The following is a 20,168-nucleotide window of genomic DNA, read 5'->3' on the forward strand; positions in this document are numbered from 1 at the left end:
CTGTCTTGCCACGTGTACACATGCATCCCTGGTGTCTCTTTAAGAGGACACCAGTCAGGAGCTTCCCTGGTGGCGCAGTGGTTGAGAATCCACCTGCCAATGCAGGGGACACGGGTTTGAGCCCTGGGCCGGGAAGATCCCACATGCCGCGGAGCAACTAAGCCCATGTGCCACAACTACTGAGCCTGCGCTCTAGAACCCGCGAGCCACAACTACTGAAGCCCACACGTATAGAGCCTGTGCTCCTCAACAAGAGAAGCCACCGCAATGAGAAGCCCGCACATCTCAACGAAGAGCAGCCCCCGCTCGCCGCAACTAGAGAAAGTCCGTGCACAGCAATGAAGACCCAATGCAGCCATAAATAAATAAATAAATAAATATATTAAAAAAAAAAAAAGAGGACACCGGTCACATTGGATTAAGGCCCACCCTTATGACTTCATTTAACCTTAATTACCTCCTTAAAGGCCCTATCTCCAAATACAGTCACACTGGGGGTTTTAGGGCTTCACCATGTGAATTTCAGGGGGATACAATTCAGCCCATAACACTGTCTTTTTATTGTTGAGTCTGGCTTATTCTAAAAAGAACAACCAAAGGAAGAAAAACTTCAGCATTGTTCACCATCTATTCCACATTTACTTATAAAACTTACCAACTATGTTATGCAAAGACAGTTTTTTTGTTGTGGGAAACTTGTTTCTGATCATTTAGAGTGTCCAACTTTCCATGCAGGACAGTTCTGATTATCTAACTGGCTAGTATTAAATCCTACCTGGTCCCAGTAGGATATAGCAGACAGGAAGATAATTTTAACACCATCTCATAATCTTTAAGACAATCTTATAATCTAACCAACCAGGTCAAGTGTATTAGAAAAGATTGTGATATTGGTACAGCTATTAAAGTGGTACTTTGACTAGAAGACCATGGAATGCAAGAGTCTTTTCCCAAAGTACAGCCACCCCTCTGCACAAGTTTCTTATTGGAGCCACAAACACAAAGGGCCATGGAAAAATCAAGGCATAGTAGTATTCACTGTTAGCTATACCTTTGGCCTTAGACTTTAATGCAGAAATATCCGCACTACATGAAACAGTCATTTTTCCTAAACTACTTGTCATAGTTTCAGAACAAAACAAGCCATGAAGTTTGCTCTCTTTTCACTGCTTCCCCACCTCAGGCCCTTCCTACCACCACCGAACCTGAGTCTAAGATGCTGCAAGTGTGATCTTACGATTGCTCTCAAGGTACACCAGAAGTGGAACCAGAGAAAAATAGACTCAGCTCGAGAGAACATTCGACCCTATTGTTTAGCCTGAGCTGCCCTAGGCCACACATGGGGCTGTAGCCCTAGGTTGGAAGTGCTTTGGAAGAAAAGAAGAGAGAAAGATAGTTGGGCTTCTTGTCTTTGTATCAATATCAGCATCTCTACCATTCATTCACAACCTTATATTTACCCTCCCAGGTCATCCACCCCATTCCACACCACAGAAGAGGAGGACAGAGGAGCACACCAGACATAGCTGTGTCCTAACAACTTTCTACCACAGCAAGTCCATACACTAAAATCTGAACAACTGGGTAAATATTTCTCTTTCTTGAGTTCAATACAAGGAAGAAACAAAGAGAATTCCAAGAACAGTGATGAAAGAGAACTCAAGGCAACAGCTCTGCAGTAGAACACAGTGAAACTAGCCTAAGGCAGGAGAGGGGGTTCTGGATGTCTCTAGGTTTAAAAAAAAAAAGAAAGAAAAAGAAAATCAATGGATTATTTTATATTTGGAATATTGAGGGGAGTATTATATTTCTATTAGAGGGGATATTTGTAATATATACATGGAAAACTAAAGAACAAAAAAAAAAGGCAATTATTGACTCCATGAAAAACAAAGAGAAGTATAAGAAAGGTAAAATAAAAATAATAGACTAGGTGAGACTAACTATGTGTAATAATTACATAGTCATATTAAACAATGAATATAGATTGAGGCCAAAATTATAATCAACTGTATTGGAAATAGATGCAGAAGTAGTAAGTAAATATATTGAGGAAATGTAAGAGAGCCAAATCATATTCCAAATAGTTCATGTCGTAAATTTCTAAAAAAAAAAAAAAAAAAAAATGAATAAGCAGTGAAATCGTAATTATATATACACACACATACGTATCTATGCAGTGAAATCACATGTGTGTATGTGTGTGTATATATATATATATATATATATATTCACACCCTTATACACCAATCATATTTGTAAAAATTTTATAGTATGAAAATACCAAGTATGCTTTAGAAACTCTAATACATTGTTGGTGGGGTATAAAATTAGAACCATTTTGAAAAAATGAACTTGGCGTGATCTACTGAAATTGAGGATGTACACAACATCAATACGAATAATAACTGCAAGGACTGAAACATATATGTCTCAATGCATGACTTCATAATGATACAAAAACGAAACAGAACACCTCACTCATCACCTTTGGAGGGTGCTAGAGAACCAACGTATTATTTTGAAAAGTGCTAAATAAAGGGGAAGAACAAAGCCTCCACTACATAAACTGCCTGTACTACATAAATTGTTTCCAAGGTAACAAAATAGTTGATGAGGGGAAGTTTTTCTTCAAAGATGTTTTCTAGCACCAGAATTCTAACAATTATCACCATTTGTAGCCTCTAATGAAACAATGAATCTAGGCAATGATAGTCAACAGCTGCTGACATTACAAAGAGAAAGAAATAGCCAGAAATATTTAACTTCTGGTCTAAATATCCAAAACCACCCATGATGTATTCTTACCAGAAAATTGAAGAATTCTAAACATTTTATAGGAAATGTAGGTACAGAGTAACATTAATGATATTAGGTGGGCTGCAAGAGACGAAATACAAAAAGCAGAAAATTCTAACGGACAAACAACTCAGTTTTAAAAAAAATAAACTGCAAGGAAAAAATGAAAGGGAACCTATAGATTATAAAAGACTAAGAGACATATCAACAATGCAACAAATGGACTTTTTTGGGATCCTAATTTAATCAAATCATACTATCACTCAATGTGACACAACTGACAAGGTCTATGTTGTAGCTATTTTTGACACTTAATTTGTAATTTTAAACTTTCCCAAAAAGGAAATGTTAGGTCTAGGTGACAATGCTTGTTAGTTCTATTAAACACTATTGAACAAAATACCAGATCTGTAGAAATTCTTTGAGAAAAGAGTAGGTGGAAATGCTTTTCAACCTCTATTTTTAACGAGGTCAGCATTACTCTGATTCAAGAGCTAAAAGAGTATTACAAGAAAGCTACAGACCAATATTTTTCATGAACATAGACATAAAAATCCTTAATAAAGTATTACCACATTGAATCAAAAGGATCTAAAAAGGATAATCCATCATAACTAAATAGGGTTTATTTTATCCCAGAAATGCAGTTGATTTGACGTTTGAAAAATACATGTAATTCATCATATTAACAGAATAAAAGAGAAAAATCATATGATCTTCTGATGGATGCAGGAAATACATTTATCAAAATTCAATCCCCACTTGTTATAAAAGGTGTTTAGCAGACTAGAGAAGGAATTTCCTCAATTTAATAAAGGACATATATAAAAACTACAGCTACCATCATACTTAATGGTGAAAGACCGAAAGATTATAAACAAGGTAAGAATGTCCATTCTCAGAGCTTCTGTTTAACATTGTGCTGGAGGTTCTAGCTGGTGTAATAAGGCAAGAGATGGAAATAAAAGGCATTCAGTTTGGAAAAGAGGATGGAAAACTGTCTTCATTCACAACATGATAATGTTGAACAGCCTGAACAATCTACAAAAAACTCAATGCAACTAAGAAATGAATTATCAAGGTTGTAGGCTACCAGGTCATTATTCAAAAATCGATTATATTTCTATGTAATAGTATCAAATTGGAAAATGAAAATTTAAAAACACCTCTTAAAAGCATCAAAAAAATATGAAGTACTTAGGGATAAACTTAACAAAAATATAGGCAAGACTTATTCACAGAAAACTAAAAAACATTACTGAGAAGTTAAAGATCTAAAACAATGACAATTATGCTGTGATCATGGATTCAAAGATGTGACATTGTTAAGATGGGAATTCTTCCCAAACTGATTTACAGATTCAATACAATTCCAAGCAAAATTCCAGCAGACCTGCAGGTAGATAGAGACAAATGATTCTAAAATGTATATAAAAGAAACTAGAATAGTTAAACGATTCTTTCTTTGAGAAAAAAAGAACAAAGTTAGAAAAATCACAGTGATTTTTAAGACTGTAGGACAGTGTGATATAGGTATAAGAATAGACATATGGATCAGTGTAACAGAATACAGAACTCAGACAGACCCTCAGATATATGGTGAAGGTATTTCAATGGGAAAGAGCATTTTTTTTTAATACATAGTACTTGAATAACTGAAAATCAAAAAACGAACCTAGCCCTTCACCTCATACATTACCGTGAAATGAATCAGACCTTGATATAAAAGCTAAAACCGTAAAACTTCTAGTAGAAAACATAAAATCTTTCTGATCTTGGAGTGAGCACAGATTTCTCAGCACACAAAAAAATACAACCATAAAAGAAATATACTGGACTTCATCAAAATTAGAAACTTCTGCTCTTCAAAAGGTATCATTAAGAAAACAAAAAAGCAAGCCACAGATGGGGACAAAATATTCACAATACATATATCTCAGGATTTTTATCCAGAATATAGAAGAAGTTTTTACAACTCAATAATAAGATAACCCAAACTAAAAAATGGGCAAAATGTTTAAAAAGGTACTTCCCAAACGAAGATATACAAATGTCAAATAAGCATATAAAAGATGCTCAGCATCATCAGGGAAATGCATATTAAAACCACAATGAGATACCATTACATATCCACGGAAGTCACTAAAGTGAAAACGAACAGCAGTACCAAGCACTGACAAGGATACGGCACAACTGAAACCTTTTTAATCCATTGCTGGTCAGAACGCATAATGAATGGTACGGATACTTCGGAAGATTCAGTTTCCTCTAAAGCTCCACATATACTTATCATAAAAATCAGTAACTCCGGGGGCTTCCCTGGTGGCGCAGTGGTTGAGAGTCTGCCTGCCGGTGCGGGGGACACGGGTTCGAGCCCTGGTCTGGGAGGGTCCCGCATGCCGCGGAGCAACTAGGCCCGTGAGCTGGGCCCGTGAGCCACAATTACTGAGCCTGCGCGTCTGGAGCCTGTGCTCCGCAACAGGGGAGGCCGCGATGATGAGAGGCCCGCGCACCGCGATGAGGAGTGGCCCCCGCTTGCCTCAACTGGAGAAAGCCCTCGCACAGAAACGAAGACCCAACACAGCCATAAATGAATAAATAACTAAATAAAAAAAAATTAAAAAAAAAAAAAACAACACCATGTGACAATACTATAAAAAAAAAAAAAATCAGTAACTCCACCCCCAGGTACTTAAACATATATCCACACACAAACTTGTGACATATGTATATAGCAGCTCTATTCATAACAGATCAAAACTTAGATGCTCATCAACAACTTAGATGTCCATCAACAGATATGAATAATTGCAAATCGTGATATCCATACAACAGAGTAAGAGCAATAAAAAGGAACACATTACTGATATACACAATAGCGTGGATGGATCTCAACATGGATGGATTTCAAAAGTATTATGCTAAGCGAAAAAGGTCAGAAAGAGTATATATTGTATGATCTATTTGAAATTCTAGAAAAGTCAAATCAATTTATAGTCACAGAAAGCAAATTAGTAGCTGACTAGTGCTGGTTGCTGGGGTGGAGGAGAACTGGCTATAAATGAGCATTAGAGAACTTTCTGGGTGATGGAAATACTCTACACCTTGATGGTAATGGTGTCAAAGCTCTTACAATGAATGCATTTTATTACACGTAAATTACACTCTTAAAGTTGACAGGGCAGGCAGAGATATCCTTTCATATTCTTCCCTTCAAATTAAATCTAGAGTTGATATTGTGGTCTAGCACAATGCTAAGTCAGCAGACCTTTTAAATACCCTGAACAAATGTTTACATGTTGCCTTGTAATTAACATTACAATAGAACTTCCATGATTAAAAAAAAGTTAATGTAATTAACATTTTCAATAGAACTTCCATGATTAAAAAAAAATCTAACATTAGAAAAAATTTGGTTTTTGTCTCATGCTTACACTGAAATGTAATCTGCATTAATCTTTGTTAGGGTTTGAGGGAGTCATAAAATAACACCCTTTTCTCCTCCTGACTTTTTGAGCCGCTTGAGAGACAAAAAGTCATGTAGAGATTTAATATGTCAGATTTAATGCTGAAAAAGTCTAGGTCAGAGGATGTGATTTAGGTTTGTGACAACAATGGCCACCTAATATCAAACCCAGAATTAGACAGACCTGCTCACCAAGGCATGGGCAGTCCTACACAACTACAGGTCTCCCCTCGCAGGGACAGAGTCTTCACTGCAAAACCTACAACATTTCTGGCAAGAGACCACAACATAGGCTCTCTGCAGGCATGACACGTCCAAAAAAAAAAAAAAAAAAAGGCAGAATGGGGCTTGTAGGTCCAGTTCTTTATCTTAAACTCCCTTTACTGGTGAGGTGGAGAGGGGAGGGAAGGGAGAGACTGGAATTCCTTGGTTAATGAATGTCCAAAGCAGCACCATCCCCACCCTCTGCCTTCCCAACAAAGTGTAGACCAGCATTTCTCACCCTTTCTTCCACCCTGCACACACAGCAAGTGAGGTTCACACACAACACATATTAAGGCACAATTCATGGTACACTGGCTATAAGGGCCATCCCTTCTCTTCCATTCAAGTGGACATATTTAATTGCATGTGGCAGAAGTGACACATTTCACTTTACTTTGGTAATGAGTAAATCATTTACAAATTTGTGTATTTTATTATTGGTTAAAAAAAGAAAAACCTTACTTTCTCAATCCTAAAATGTCATCAATTACAAAATACACCATCAGTTTCATAATAACCTCTGAGGAAAAACACACTTAATATACCTATTGATTTGAAGATAATTATAGAACTATGGTTTTTGTGTCAACTCACAGCTCATTTAGATACATGTATGTCAAAGTCCAGAGTCAATTTAGAAGGGCTTCTGACTCAAGAAACCTGAAATTAAAGAAATGACTGACAATTTCCTACTGCTGGGGAAAGGAAGGGAAACAAGCTTCTGACATCATTACATAAAGTATAATTTTCAAACTGGTCAGTTATAATCCTGGAAACTCTAGTTTTCTGAGACAAAGCTTTTTTTAATTTAAAGTCTTCATTATAGTTTTGACATACAACATCAATTTAAAAGCTGATTTCGTACTTGAGTACCATAAAATTTTGTACATAGGCTCCAATTAAAGTAGATCCAACTAATTATTAGAGAAATGCAAATCAAAACTACAATGAGGTATCACCTCACACCACTTAGAATGGGCATCATCAGAAAATCTACAAACAACAAATGCTGGAGAGGGGGTGGAGAAAAGGGAACCCTCTTGCACTGTTGGTGGGAATGTAAATTGATACAGCCACTATGGAGAACAGTATAGAGGTTCCTCAAAAAGCTAAAAATTGAATTACCATATGATCCAGCAATCCCACTACTGGGCATATACCCAGAGAAAACCAAAATTCAAAAAGACACATGCACCCCAATGTTCACCGCAGCACTATTTACAATAGGCAGGTCATGGAAGCAACCTAAATGCCCATCGACAGACGAATGGATAAAGAAGATGTGGTACATATATACAATGGAATATTATTCAGCCATAAAAAGGAACGAAATTGGGTCATTTGTAGAGACGTGGATGGATCTAGAGACTGTCATACAGAGTGAAGTAAGTCAGAAAGAGAAAAACAAAAATCGTATATTAACGCATATATGTGGAACCTAGAAAAATGGTACAGATGAACTGGTTTGCAGGGCAGAAATTGAGACACAGATGTAGAGAACAAAAGTATGGACACCAAGGGGGGAAAATGGCGGGGGGTGGGGGTGGTGGTGTGATGAATTGGGAGATTGGGATTGACATGTATACACTGATGTGTATAAAATTGATGACTAATAAGAACCTGCTGTATAAAAAAATAAATAAAATAAAATTCAAAAAAAAAAAAGTAGATCCAGGTTCTGTGATCTATACCTTGCATGACTTTTCAACGTTTATGTAGTGTTAGCACATTTAAGATAAATACTCTATAATCTAAGAACCTGTTGTCGGGACTTCCCTGGCGGTCCAGTGGTTAAGACTCTGTGCTCCCACTGCAGGGGGTGCAGGTTCGATCCCTCGTCGGGGAACTAAGATCCCGCGTGCCACTGGTGCAGCCAAAAAACAACAACAACAACAACAAAAAGAACCTGTTGTCTAGAGAATAATATATGATTCTCAAATCATCAGGCATGGTCTGGATGTGTACTGTTCCGACTAATGAGTGTCTATGCCAATACAATTTTCAAACAAGAATACTACAAATTATGTTCAATATAATATTAGTGTTTAGTGCTGTTTCAGAAAGTATATTAAATATCTTTAATTATATCTTTATCATGAACATCAATTGTTTTTCTCTCAGATTCAAAAGCATTTGCTATTATAGTTACCAAGCTTGGTAAAGATCTATCGGTATTCACATCCTTATAAAATAATGTATGCATTCTTCTCTTCACACACAGAAGAGTGTTAGCTAAGCATCTTTTGGGGCCTGAAGAAATGAGCTGCCTTCCTTCTGCATAATTCACTATTTCTTTCTCTCCTCCATCCTGCATCTAAACCATCTTATGTCTTATCTCTGTGTAAGGAAGAGACAAACTTGGCCTACTGATGTCAATAAAGAGGAAACGCTAGGTTCATAAACAGAATTTAGTGGCTACATGCACTCCATCCTGGGTCTTGCTTCTTTTGGGTTGAGGTATAGACCTTACACCAAGAAGAGTCCTCGACTGAAAGCCATCTGTCCTACAGTATCAGAAGTAGTGACTTCTCACTTTCACAAAAGGAAAAGATTACAAAGTAGTTCTCCTCCTTTCTTAAAATCAGAAGAAAGTGAGGTTAAATAAAACCAATTCAAGTTCTTCATAGAAATAGCTAGCATTTACTGAGTACTTCATACACAAGACACCATACAAGGTGCCTTACATATTTTATTTTCATATAAGAAATGAATTAAATAAATCAATCTAATTTTTCAAAAGCTAACAACACAAAATAATAGGCAAACCTTTAAATGCAGAAAAAACCTATTTATTCACAAATTATACAATAAACATCCATTACTCGAAACAACGTACGAAATAGTAAGTGCTCACTTCTCTCGATACCCAACTATCTGCCTTTTGAGAATATGCCTTATTAAACAAAATAAAATATAATTAATATTTGTTTTTTGGATCTTTCTAAAACTAACTTCTTTAACCGAGCTAACTTTCTGATACAACTTTTGGGAAAAAATATAATACTTTTCAAGGCAAGTGCTGGCTTCTCCAACTCTGAAAAAAAGAGGTAAGCATTCCACTAAAAGAAATGTTTTTAAATCATCTCAGAAAAATGTGTACACTATTACATGTACATGCCCTCAGAGGGTAAGGTAAGATTCTTTAAAATAACTTACTTCCTCTCTAACAAGGATAAAATTAATTTTAAACCAATAATAGCTTCCTGAGTTTCAGAAGTTAACAGTACACAGCAGTTCTACTGTACTAACATATATGTGGCATAAAAATAACAATTAACATTAGCAATGACAGTATTGACTTGTGGATGTGACTGTGGCCTTTCAATGAAATATATTCTGCAATATATCCTTTCTACTCATGGGACTGAACCATAAATCACATTTCAGTTTCTATGTATGTTGTGCCTAAGGTATTCACTCATTGGCACTTTAATAAATCTCTACTTTTTTTTTTTCCAATTTTTAGAAAGGTATAATTTAGCTATTTAAAACTGTGATTGTTTCTCATTTCACTGAGTAGTTCCAGAAAAGTTAACTAGAAAAGGAATTCCAAACCATCAGCTGGAAAGTTATATCAAGAGATAAGTTATTTTCAAGGTTTTTAATCTTGTAAAAGTAAGGAAAAGAAAATAACTGCTTTTGACTGGGACAAAAGCAGTGCAATTTGTTATGATGTATCTATAAGAGCCATTCGTTTTAAAAAATGCACATCTTAAAAATGACTCACTTGGTGCTAAGGACTACTCTATCTACTTTAATAATTTAAAAAATAAAACCATGATTCTGACATTTATCAGTATTTCACACATCTAACAAATACTGAAACTAGCAACTACCATTGTTATAAATAAAGTCAAAACAAAAGCACAAATCAGAATTAAGAGAAACTTCAGAAAGTATTCAGAATGTACACATTTGCATGCATTTTCAGTCAAACTTTCAAGGATCCCAAATATAACCAAATGACAACTTTGAATCAGAATGAATGTCAAAAAGATTCAAGCTTTGTGACAGACTTACTCTAATGAAAGAAGAGAAAAAGAAGAGTGAATAGTAACAGCAGTGTATTTCTAGCAGGGAAAGAAGCCTACTTCCTTTATCATAAAAGCCAACAAGTCAATATTTTAATAACACTGGCCATCAAGTTATTCACTCTTTGAGAATTTATTTTTCAAGTTGTATCTTTAAAATGCATTCACTTATGTATTTGGATTAAATTAAGCTTATTAATCAAAAAACCACTGTACCCAGAATTTTAATCTTAAGAAGCTGAAATCATACATAGCTTATCAAAGCAGAGTCCAAACGCTACACAATAATTCTTCCATTTAGTTTTTATACGCCTCATCTGAAAAACTTATTTTACAAACAGGAGTTTTGCCCTGCTTCTCTAAACGCCCCCACGGCTAAAATTTAGGTGGCAAAGATAGATTCAAATGATTCCTGCTAAGCTTCATCGGGCTTTGATAAAAACAGAGCCATCTGGTGGAGCAGCACCATCTTCCTTCTCAGTCACAGTCTCTACAGTCCCAGAAGCCGACACAATAACCATTGTTTTATCTGCTGCAACTGTCTTCTGTTTTTCAGCAATAGCTGCACAAACAGCTACAATCTCCTCACTTTCAAAGTCATACTCAGGAATTGACTTTGGTGAGAAATGTGTTACCTCTGCTGGTGCTTCACTTTTTTTAATCCTCTGTGCTACCTTCTGCTGCTCCTGGAGCGTTCTTGCCCAAGAAAGGTCTTCTTTCCATATTTCAGGGTTCATTGGATAGATGTGAAGGGCTACTTGAAAACTTCGAATTGCCTAGGGAGGAGAAAAGGTCAGACTTTTTTGTTTGCTTAGTTTTAATAAAGGAGTGTATTTAATATAATCCACAATATCCATCTCTCTCTCTCTTTTTTTTTCCTCAGTGTATTAGAATGTAAAGATGAAAGAGCTGTTCTCTACCCACTAGATGATGGTTACGGTAAAAAAAAAAAAAAAAAAAAAAGAGTCAGAGTGTAAAAGAAAGTGGCTGACAAATTGTTGATGAGGACTAAAAGTCGATTAAAACAGAGGTACTGATATTATGGCTCAAAACAAGGCAAATGCATTGGTCAGCTTCTGCAGATCAGCAAATATATAAATCTGGTGATTTCCTGGGCTAACCCATGATCAGAAAGGTATCAGGAATGCATATCTTTGAAGCCAAGAGTTTAGATCATAATAATGATAACATGTCTTGAGTGTCACAGGAGACAAAGAAGGACATTATATAATGATAAAAGTGTCAATTCACCAGAAAAATATAATGATTATAAATATATATGCACCCAACAGCAGAACATTTAAGTATATAAAGTAAACACTGACAGAACTGAAGGGAGAAATAGACAGCAATAAAGTATTAGTAGGAGACTTCAACACCCCACTTTCAATAATGGATAGAACATTCAGACAGAAGATCAATAAGGAAACAGAAGATTTGAACAACACTATAGACCAAAGGGACCTAACAGACATATATAGAATGATTCATACAACAGCAGCAGAATACACATTATTCTCAAGAACACACAGAACACTTCCAGGATAGATCACATCTTAGGTCACAAAACAAGTCTTAAATTTAAGAAGACATACCAAGTATCTTTTCTGACTACAATGGAATAAAACTAGAAATCAACAGCAGAAGGAAACTGGAAAAACTTACAAATACATGGAAATAAAACAGCACACTCTTGAACAACCAGTGAGTCAAAGAAGAAATCAAAAGAGAAATTAAAACATATCTTGAGACAAAAATTAAAATGTAACATCCTGATACTATAGGATACAGCAAAAGCAAAACTAAGTGGAAGTTTATAATGATAAATGCCTATGTTAAAAAAAAAAAAGATCTCAAGGAAAAAAACCTAACTTTATACCTCAAAGAATTAGAAAATGAAAAACAAACTAAGCCTATGAACATTTTCCAACATACACATCCAGCTCCGCATAAAAATCTAAATACTCATAGATGTATATACAACTATTGACTTTTAATTTACTGCCTGTTCTATTTACCTATGTATTTTCTTATGTTTTTGTCCATATGTATATGTAGAAAGAATTGTGAGATGTTAGAAATTTTAGCTTGTTTTCAATATATTTTTTACAGTATTCCCTTCATTATGACAATGAGTAAAGTTATTTTTTTAACCATTCTAGTATTTCAAAAGAACAGCTTAAGTTTACATAAAAATTACAAATTTAGATTTTTTTCAAGTAGAGCCCTAAAACTGTATTAAATGGGGGAAAAAACACTTTTAATTCCATGAATTTCACAATATAAATAGAAAGAAGTGTATCAAGGGGAAAAAATAACAGTTGAACAACTGGTACTCCTATTCTGAAAACTTAAAATATTGAATAATTTTACTTTTATTGGTTTACTCAAAGTATCTCTGTTGTCTCACCTGCAGTTTATTTTCTTTCTTTATAGGACAATCTTTGCTAAACATTATGTCCTAGAGATTTTTCCCATTACCATAGGTACTTATAAGCAAAACAGATAATGATTTGTAAGTTTTTAATAAAGGAGAAATGGGTAAAAAGTATCATAGAATAGACTTTTGTTTTGCTGTTAACCTGTTAGAAAACTAAATTCCTTGAATTTCTTTTTCCAACTCTGATATGATTTAAGTCTTCAGATAAAAAAGAGGAAAGATGACTATGTTAAATGGCAAGGAAAGAAAACAACCTTTGATTTAACTTGTTTCCATCACTGTGAATTTTATTTCAGATTATCATTTTTAAGTTACCTTACTTTAAGCAATCCTTTTCTCATCAAAATTCCTTATGATTTTTGAGAATCTGATAAATACCTTTTTTGGTAATTAGAAATAATGATATATTTACAAGAGTACCAGAAAATCTAAGTTATCTACAACTGACTAAAGCCATTATTAGTAATGTTAAATTCAGGATTTACCAATAATTTTAGCCTTTAAAGAAACTTCTTTGGGATTTTTTGCTTGTTTTGTTTTTTAACTGTAAAAAGCTAATAAAAGCATGAAAAATCTTAATTTTTGATGACAAAGAGCAAATCTGGCACCACTATATTAGATTTACAGAAGTCTTTTAGGAAATTAGCTGTCAGGTATATCTAGTTCAGTCAAAAGAAAAACAAAAACAGGACAATGCTCACAGCCAACTCTGACCTACCAAGCCTTTGCTACCTACAAGGTATAGTCCAGACAAGGTGAGAAATGCATCAAGTACCAGTTTAGAGTAAACTTTACACAATGAGTATTTCATTTTCATAAGCTTCTACCCTTCCCTATTTCTCCCCTCACTAAGCCTAGCAATTTTTCAGTCTGAATATTTATCACCATTACTCTCCCGTATTTCACTTTCTTCCTTCCTCAACATAATCTTTTAGTGGTTTTTGTCTCCATGGTGATACTAATACCACTTTATAATGTGGTAAATTTAATGATGCAAGGAACTAACCTAAAAGTTGTTTTATATTTAAATAAGGTTTACCAAATGCCTACATTTCACGTTAATATTTTTTTAATTCCCATGAGGCCAAACACCTGAAAAATATTCTGATCCTGATATAATTGATATCTGTAACGGAAAAAGATGTTCAGTAATAACTGATCTGTGTTTATGGGTTAATACCTTTAAAAGGTTATTTGCTATTTACTATTTACTTTTTGGTTCAGCTGATGAAAAGCATGTCAAAATAAAATGTCATCACTGTAATAATCTGACGTACTTACCAAGACTATCTCTCCTAATCCAAGCTGAGCACGTCCCAAAGTTTGCCAAGATTCCCATGAATGTGGATTTCTCTGGACAGCCATTTCCGCAGCATGAACTGCTGGGAATGTTTCATGAAGAGACATTAGGACCTATAGCCAAAAAAGAAGAAACAAAACCCATCAGTAATATTCATAAATTAGCAAACTAAACACTAGCCAAAAAGAAAAAAATGGATAATTGCATGTAAACAACTCTTTTCATTTTTAAAAATATATTTTTAGTCTGGAAAATATAACATTTTAGTGGGTTTGACCGCCTTCTCTGCTATTCAGGGTGAGAAATTATATTCTTCCTACTCCTGAAATAACTATGAAAAATACAAAGCATTCCCTTTCCAACTGCTCAACCCTACTGCCCATCTGGTCAACACCAGGTGGGCATATTCTGGCCATGGTGGCTCACAGCTATTTGAACCCCAATTCCCCTTCTATTTATTCTACTTACAATGTGTTTTTTTACGGAACTCCAGGTCCTGCTGTCAAACTAGGTAAATTTAAATTTGTTCAACTACCCATCCTGTTCCTAGTGAACATCTTTCTGCTCTAAAAATCATTTAAACACTCCACCAGCCTCCCCACAACTGGGTTCTTCAAATCATACACATCAGAAAAATCAGGGAGTTCCAGAACCCTCTACCTCAATTTATGGGAAAGGGCTGGCTTTGATCTATAATATTTTGACCATCTGCATTTCACAAGATTTGTGACACCATCATTATCAGGTCCCAAATAAAACAACTCATTTCATATAGCTTGCCACAAATCCTATCTTTAATATATACATATTTAAGATTAAAAATTAAAGACTTATCCAAATGAAGGTCCTCATGGCACTCCATTCAGTGGAAATAATTTATTTGGGTTTTTCCTGGATAAACTACAATCAAAGCTGAAAAAGGATGTGCCCTATGTTTGGGATCATCATCTGAAAGATATGCTAGGTGTGTGGATCAAGGCTGAACTGCAACCATTCCCTGCCAGAAGTATGTTTAATTCTCTCTTTGAGATTTTAAACATCTTTTGGATAATCTAATACAAGTGCTCAGAGGTTTTCTTTATGAACTTTCCCACAAAATATTAAAACTGTATTTTTAAGTAGAAATGTTATTTTTATATTAATAAATTGAGTCTATTCTGACCTTTTGCTATGGACTAGGCCATTTTTAGAGAAATATCATCATCTAGAATCCAATCCATCCTCATTCTGAAGAGACTGAGTTATTGCTAAGCCCACTACAATTAACTTCCAAGGAAAGCTAACACATTTCATTCATTTAAGGGATCACCAGTGACTTTTTAAAAGACATCCATCTGCTCATATCTTAAGCAGTTAGGTTGAAATGAAAGTTAGCTTCATTGTGAAGTGTTTTAAACAAACTTCTAATCTGATGCATGAGGAAGAGCCATAAATAATATGGTGACATATGTTTTTCCCAAATAAACTATATTTTAAAAAAAAGAAAATGGGGCTTCCCTGGTGGCGCAGCAGTTAAGAATCCACCTGCCAAGGCAAGGGACATGGGTTCGAATCCTGGTCCGGGAAGATCCCACATGCCGCGGAGCAACTAAGCCCGTGTGCCACAACTACTGAGCCTGTGCTCTAGAACCTGAAAGCCACAACTACTGAAGCCCGCGCGCCTAGAGCCTGTGCTCCGCTACAAGAAAAGCCACCGCAATGAGAAGCCCGCGCACTGCAACAAAGAGTAGCCCCCGCTTGCTGCAACTAGAGAAAGCCTGTGAGAAGCAATGAAGACCCAATGCAGCCAAAAATAAATAAATTTATTTAAAAAAGAAAGAAAATGGGAGGAAATGCTCTTTTGGCTCATCACCGCTCACCAGACATAGTGACTGCAATTTCATAATGAAAGGGAAATTCTTCATAATTATTACCTGTGATTTCATCTCATACAGGGTAGCATCATTTGGGGTTAACTGCAGTGCTTCATCCCACTTCTGAATCGCCTCTTGGTATCTATGGTTGTTAAAGTTACATTAATATTTTCAGTATGTCTTTGAGAGTACATGACCAAATTTAAAAATCAGAAAATAAGGAATAATTGTTTACCAAGAAATATCTCTATTCAAGAACTGATAATGGTGATGTTACAAAAGCAGGAAAATTTAAGACACGAAGGGAAAGGACAGCAAAAGAGAAAAAAGCAAAACCTAAATAAAAAAGACTTTTGAAATTTTTCAAGATTTTATTTTCTGGCCTAAGAAATCACCACCAGAATTTCTTTTTTTCACCAACCTCAATGTCTGCATGTGTTGTCACTCATTTCAGATGTATTACAAAGGATTTCTCTCAAGAACTTACAATCTAATTACAACCCTTGGCTCTACTGCAGCAATCTAGCTGACAGAGATGACAATTTAAGATGTTGCCAGGTCATTCTGTAAAGATTCTTCAGTTTTAAGATTTTTTGTCTATAAGCTCCAAGAGCACAGGGACCATGTCTTATTTATCACTATCAATAAATGGTAAGTTTATAAGATATGGGTCACATGAATGAAAAACAGTATGAAGACAGTGATTTCCACTATGACCTTTTCACTGATGTTCTCCCAGTCACAACTCTCTTCTGAGCTAACATCTCTACCTAGGTTCCCTATAGACACCTCAAACTGAATATGCCCCAAACTGATCTTAGCATACTCCATGCCAAATCTGCAGAAGCACAGTAGCACTTTCTTTTTTTTTTTTTTAAATAAAATTAAGGAATGATTAAGTCCTGCACATTATCCAAAGCAGTCACCTTCACAGCATCCTTCCCAAGCAGTTAACTCATGTATACCTGATTATTTCTAGGAGGACAAAGTTCAAATTACTAGAATATTCTTCACTATAATGAGCTGAAGCTTTCTATCCTGTACCTTCCCCTCAATGCTACTCATTCTCCTTTCTAGAGCTAAACAGAAAATATATAATCCACCAGTTTTCATTCCTGGCTACATACAGATGATCTAGGGAGGTTTTGGAGGGGAAAAAAATACACGTGCGTGCACCCACACACATATGCTGGTCCCTGTCTCAGATCAATGAAAACAAATTCTTGGAGTAGGGCCCAGGCATCTGTATTTTTTTAAAGTTCCCCAAGTTATGCTAATAAAAACCAGAGTTCAGAACCACTGATAGGATCTCTCTTGGGATATTAAGCCCTATCATGTACTGTCTTCTCTTAAATCTCTTCTTGCTACCCTTCCTTTCCTCTATGTATTCTAGTGTATAATTTCCTACCTTCTATGTGAAGATCCAAACCAAACATAACAACCAAAATGTGGGCTAACCTGCACTGATTATTACTTAAGCAGGGAGCAGAAAACTAAAGAAATAAAGGCAGAATTTGGTAGAAAATACAAAGCTGAAAAACATAAAAAAGTACATTCTCTGTCTCTGCTTCCACCTTGCTACAGCACTCCTTTACTAGTAAATAATACAAATGGCAGTACCATTTCCAGGGTCCTGTGCCACCGTGGCCACAGCAAAAGGGTGGCAGCTATCTTAGAAGAATTTTGCCACACTGCCAACTCCACGGCTAGCAGCAGGGGTGAGGGTGGGCAGGGCGCAAGTGCACTACAGAAAGCCTGCCTTAACTGCCACAGGGGTTGTAGCAATGGCTACTGTTATTCTGTAGCAGCAGGCTAATGTATCAATGTAACAATAAGCTGAAGATTCACCCCACAATGGCTGGCAGTCTTTGTTTCTAGACAAACCACATCTGAATATGCAGAAATGATTATCAGAACCACTGTTAAGATCTTCTTCCCTAACAGCGGTCCCAGCTGAGCCCCGAGGAGATATTTGTTTGAAGACTGTTAAACTCTGGGTGAAAGACTACTCAAATTTTAGGAACTACCAATGACCTGAAGACAGAGCGACCATTATTCACCTCATTTTTATGATGTGTCACCACGATGCTGTATGTTTTCCCCTGTCTCTGCCTGCAACAGACCTATTCTTAGGACACAAATCAAATCTTTAAGAGCTTCACTAAGTGAAAATTACTTCTCTATCAAGGATTTTGCCAAACTCAAGCACCTGTCTAGAGCCAGGGTCCCCCAAGTGGGAAGTAATAGTGGAGACATGCCGTCTCACTGGCCGCTGTCCTTCAATGCTCCTCCTTCCGTCTCACTCAGAGATCCCTTTGGAGTGCTCCATGCATTGCTCTGCTTTCCACGGGCCCTGGCACGTCTGTGCAGAGTCAGGCTATGCCCACTAGTCTGGCCTGCACAGGCCTGAGTGGCTGGCACACAATTCTCCACACAAACTGTGCTTAGCACGTGGTATACACACGTTGGCTAAACCACTGTGTCCCACCGTTACTTTCTAGTTACCCTGAATGGGAACCTGAGGCTCACAATTATTTTAAAATAATTGTCATGTCAGTGTTAGCTTAGACCCACCAAATGCACTTCAAAGTAAGACATTTAAGTATCTTTTCAGGTACCATTAAAATTCTTTATTTATGAATTCCAATTATTCTATTAAAATACTATCAACTCTACAGAATTAATTAACTAGCTCCTTCTGTAGCATCACCACCTATCAGGTCGCACTGCTTGGATTCATATACTAATGCCTAAAGGGGCCCATTCTTAGTCTTTCCTTTCCCAGCCCCTTCAGATAAAGCAGCTTCCTTTAAGCCAAAAGTCCCTCTAAAAAAGGATGGACTTTAAAGGATATACAAGGATTTCACCTGGTATTGCACTTAGCAAAAAAAAAGAAACACACAGAAAAGGAAAGAGAAAGTCTGAACTTTACTGGCAGACTCTTAAACAGGGATAAAAACCACAGCTTGCAGAGAGGAGGAAAAGGGAAGGAGAAGGAAGACAGGGCCTGCAGATTCCAATGGACCTCTTCCTTTCTTGATCTGCACACGTACATCTTTTAAGGCAGCTAAGACAGCAAATCTGTGCTGGCAACTATAAATTGCACTGGTGGCTTATATTGGGTATTCAGTATTTTTTTAAACAAAAAATATTCTTAAATCAGGTCTTCCTTATATTCTTTACCTGAGTAAATGATACCTATTTTGATATAAAAAATTTTTCCCTGGGTATACAAATAGAGAAGAACCAGATAACAGAGGAAAGTGGGCATGGGTACGTGCGCACGCGCACACACACACACAGAGAAATTAAAGACACAATTTCACCACCCAAAGATCATAACCATAGTTAATATAGTTAACATTTTATTGTATACCCTTCCAGTATATTTTAGTATAATATATATAACACACACACAAAACATCTTCTCAGGTCCTGAAATCATCAAATGCTTCCCTCTACAGCATAATACTTAAAGACTGATTACTACTGTTCCAAATGGATCCTCCCTTGTTAGATATTAAAAGTAACCCTTTGGTACAAACTTCCAGTTATAAGATGAATAAGTTCTAGAGACATAATGCACAGCATGGTGTGGTGACTAGTTCACAGTACTGTATCACATACTTGAAAGTTGCTAAGAGAGTAGATCTTAAATGTTCTCACCACACACAAACAAAGTAATTTTATGAGGTGATGGATGTGTTAACTAACCTTATTGTGGGAATCATTTTGAAATATATACATGTTCAAATCATCACACTGTATACCTTAAACTTACACAGTGTTATATATCAATTATATCTCAATAAAGCTGGAAAAAAGTTACCCTTCGGCCATTACAATTCTCTTTTGGAAGAAAGTGTGCCACGAATAATAATTATTAAAGAAGAAAAAATGTATTTTGGAGGTCAAACAGAATACACAGACTATATTTGATGTAAAACTGACTGGAAATGAGATCACCTTAGAAGGAAGGTTGTATAACTCAAGATATCACTCACATTGATTTCTT

At 35.9% G+C, this 20,168-nt stretch overlaps 1 protein-coding gene across 3 annotated transcripts in view; it reads right to left on the reverse strand.

Moving 5' to 3' along the window:
- Positions 1-9,302: 9,302 nt before the first annotated feature.
- The window catches only part of TTC33 (tetratricopeptide repeat domain 33), a 32,567-nt gene continuing 21,701 nt past the window's right edge, over positions 9,303-20,168 (reverse strand). For all 3 annotated transcript variants that reach the window (XM_036848897.1, XM_036848896.1, XM_036848898.1), the window contains exons 3-5: positions 16,214-16,295; positions 14,282-14,413; positions 9,303-11,336 (exon numbers count right to left, since the gene is read on the reverse strand). In XM_036848897.1, coding sequence (XP_036704792.1) covers positions 10,983-11,336; positions 14,282-14,413; positions 16,214-16,295 — 568 coding nt within the window. In that variant the 3' untranslated portion in view covers positions 9,303-10,982. The remainder of the gene's footprint in view (positions 11,337-14,281; positions 14,414-16,213; positions 16,296-20,168) is intronic.

Source organism: Balaenoptera musculus, chromosome 3, assembly GCF_009873245.2.
Source record: "Balaenoptera musculus isolate JJ_BM4_2016_0621 chromosome 3, mBalMus1.pri.v3, whole genome shotgun sequence".
In the NCBI taxonomy this organism is placed as follows: Eukaryota; Metazoa; Chordata; class Mammalia; order Artiodactyla; family Balaenopteridae; genus Balaenoptera; species Balaenoptera musculus.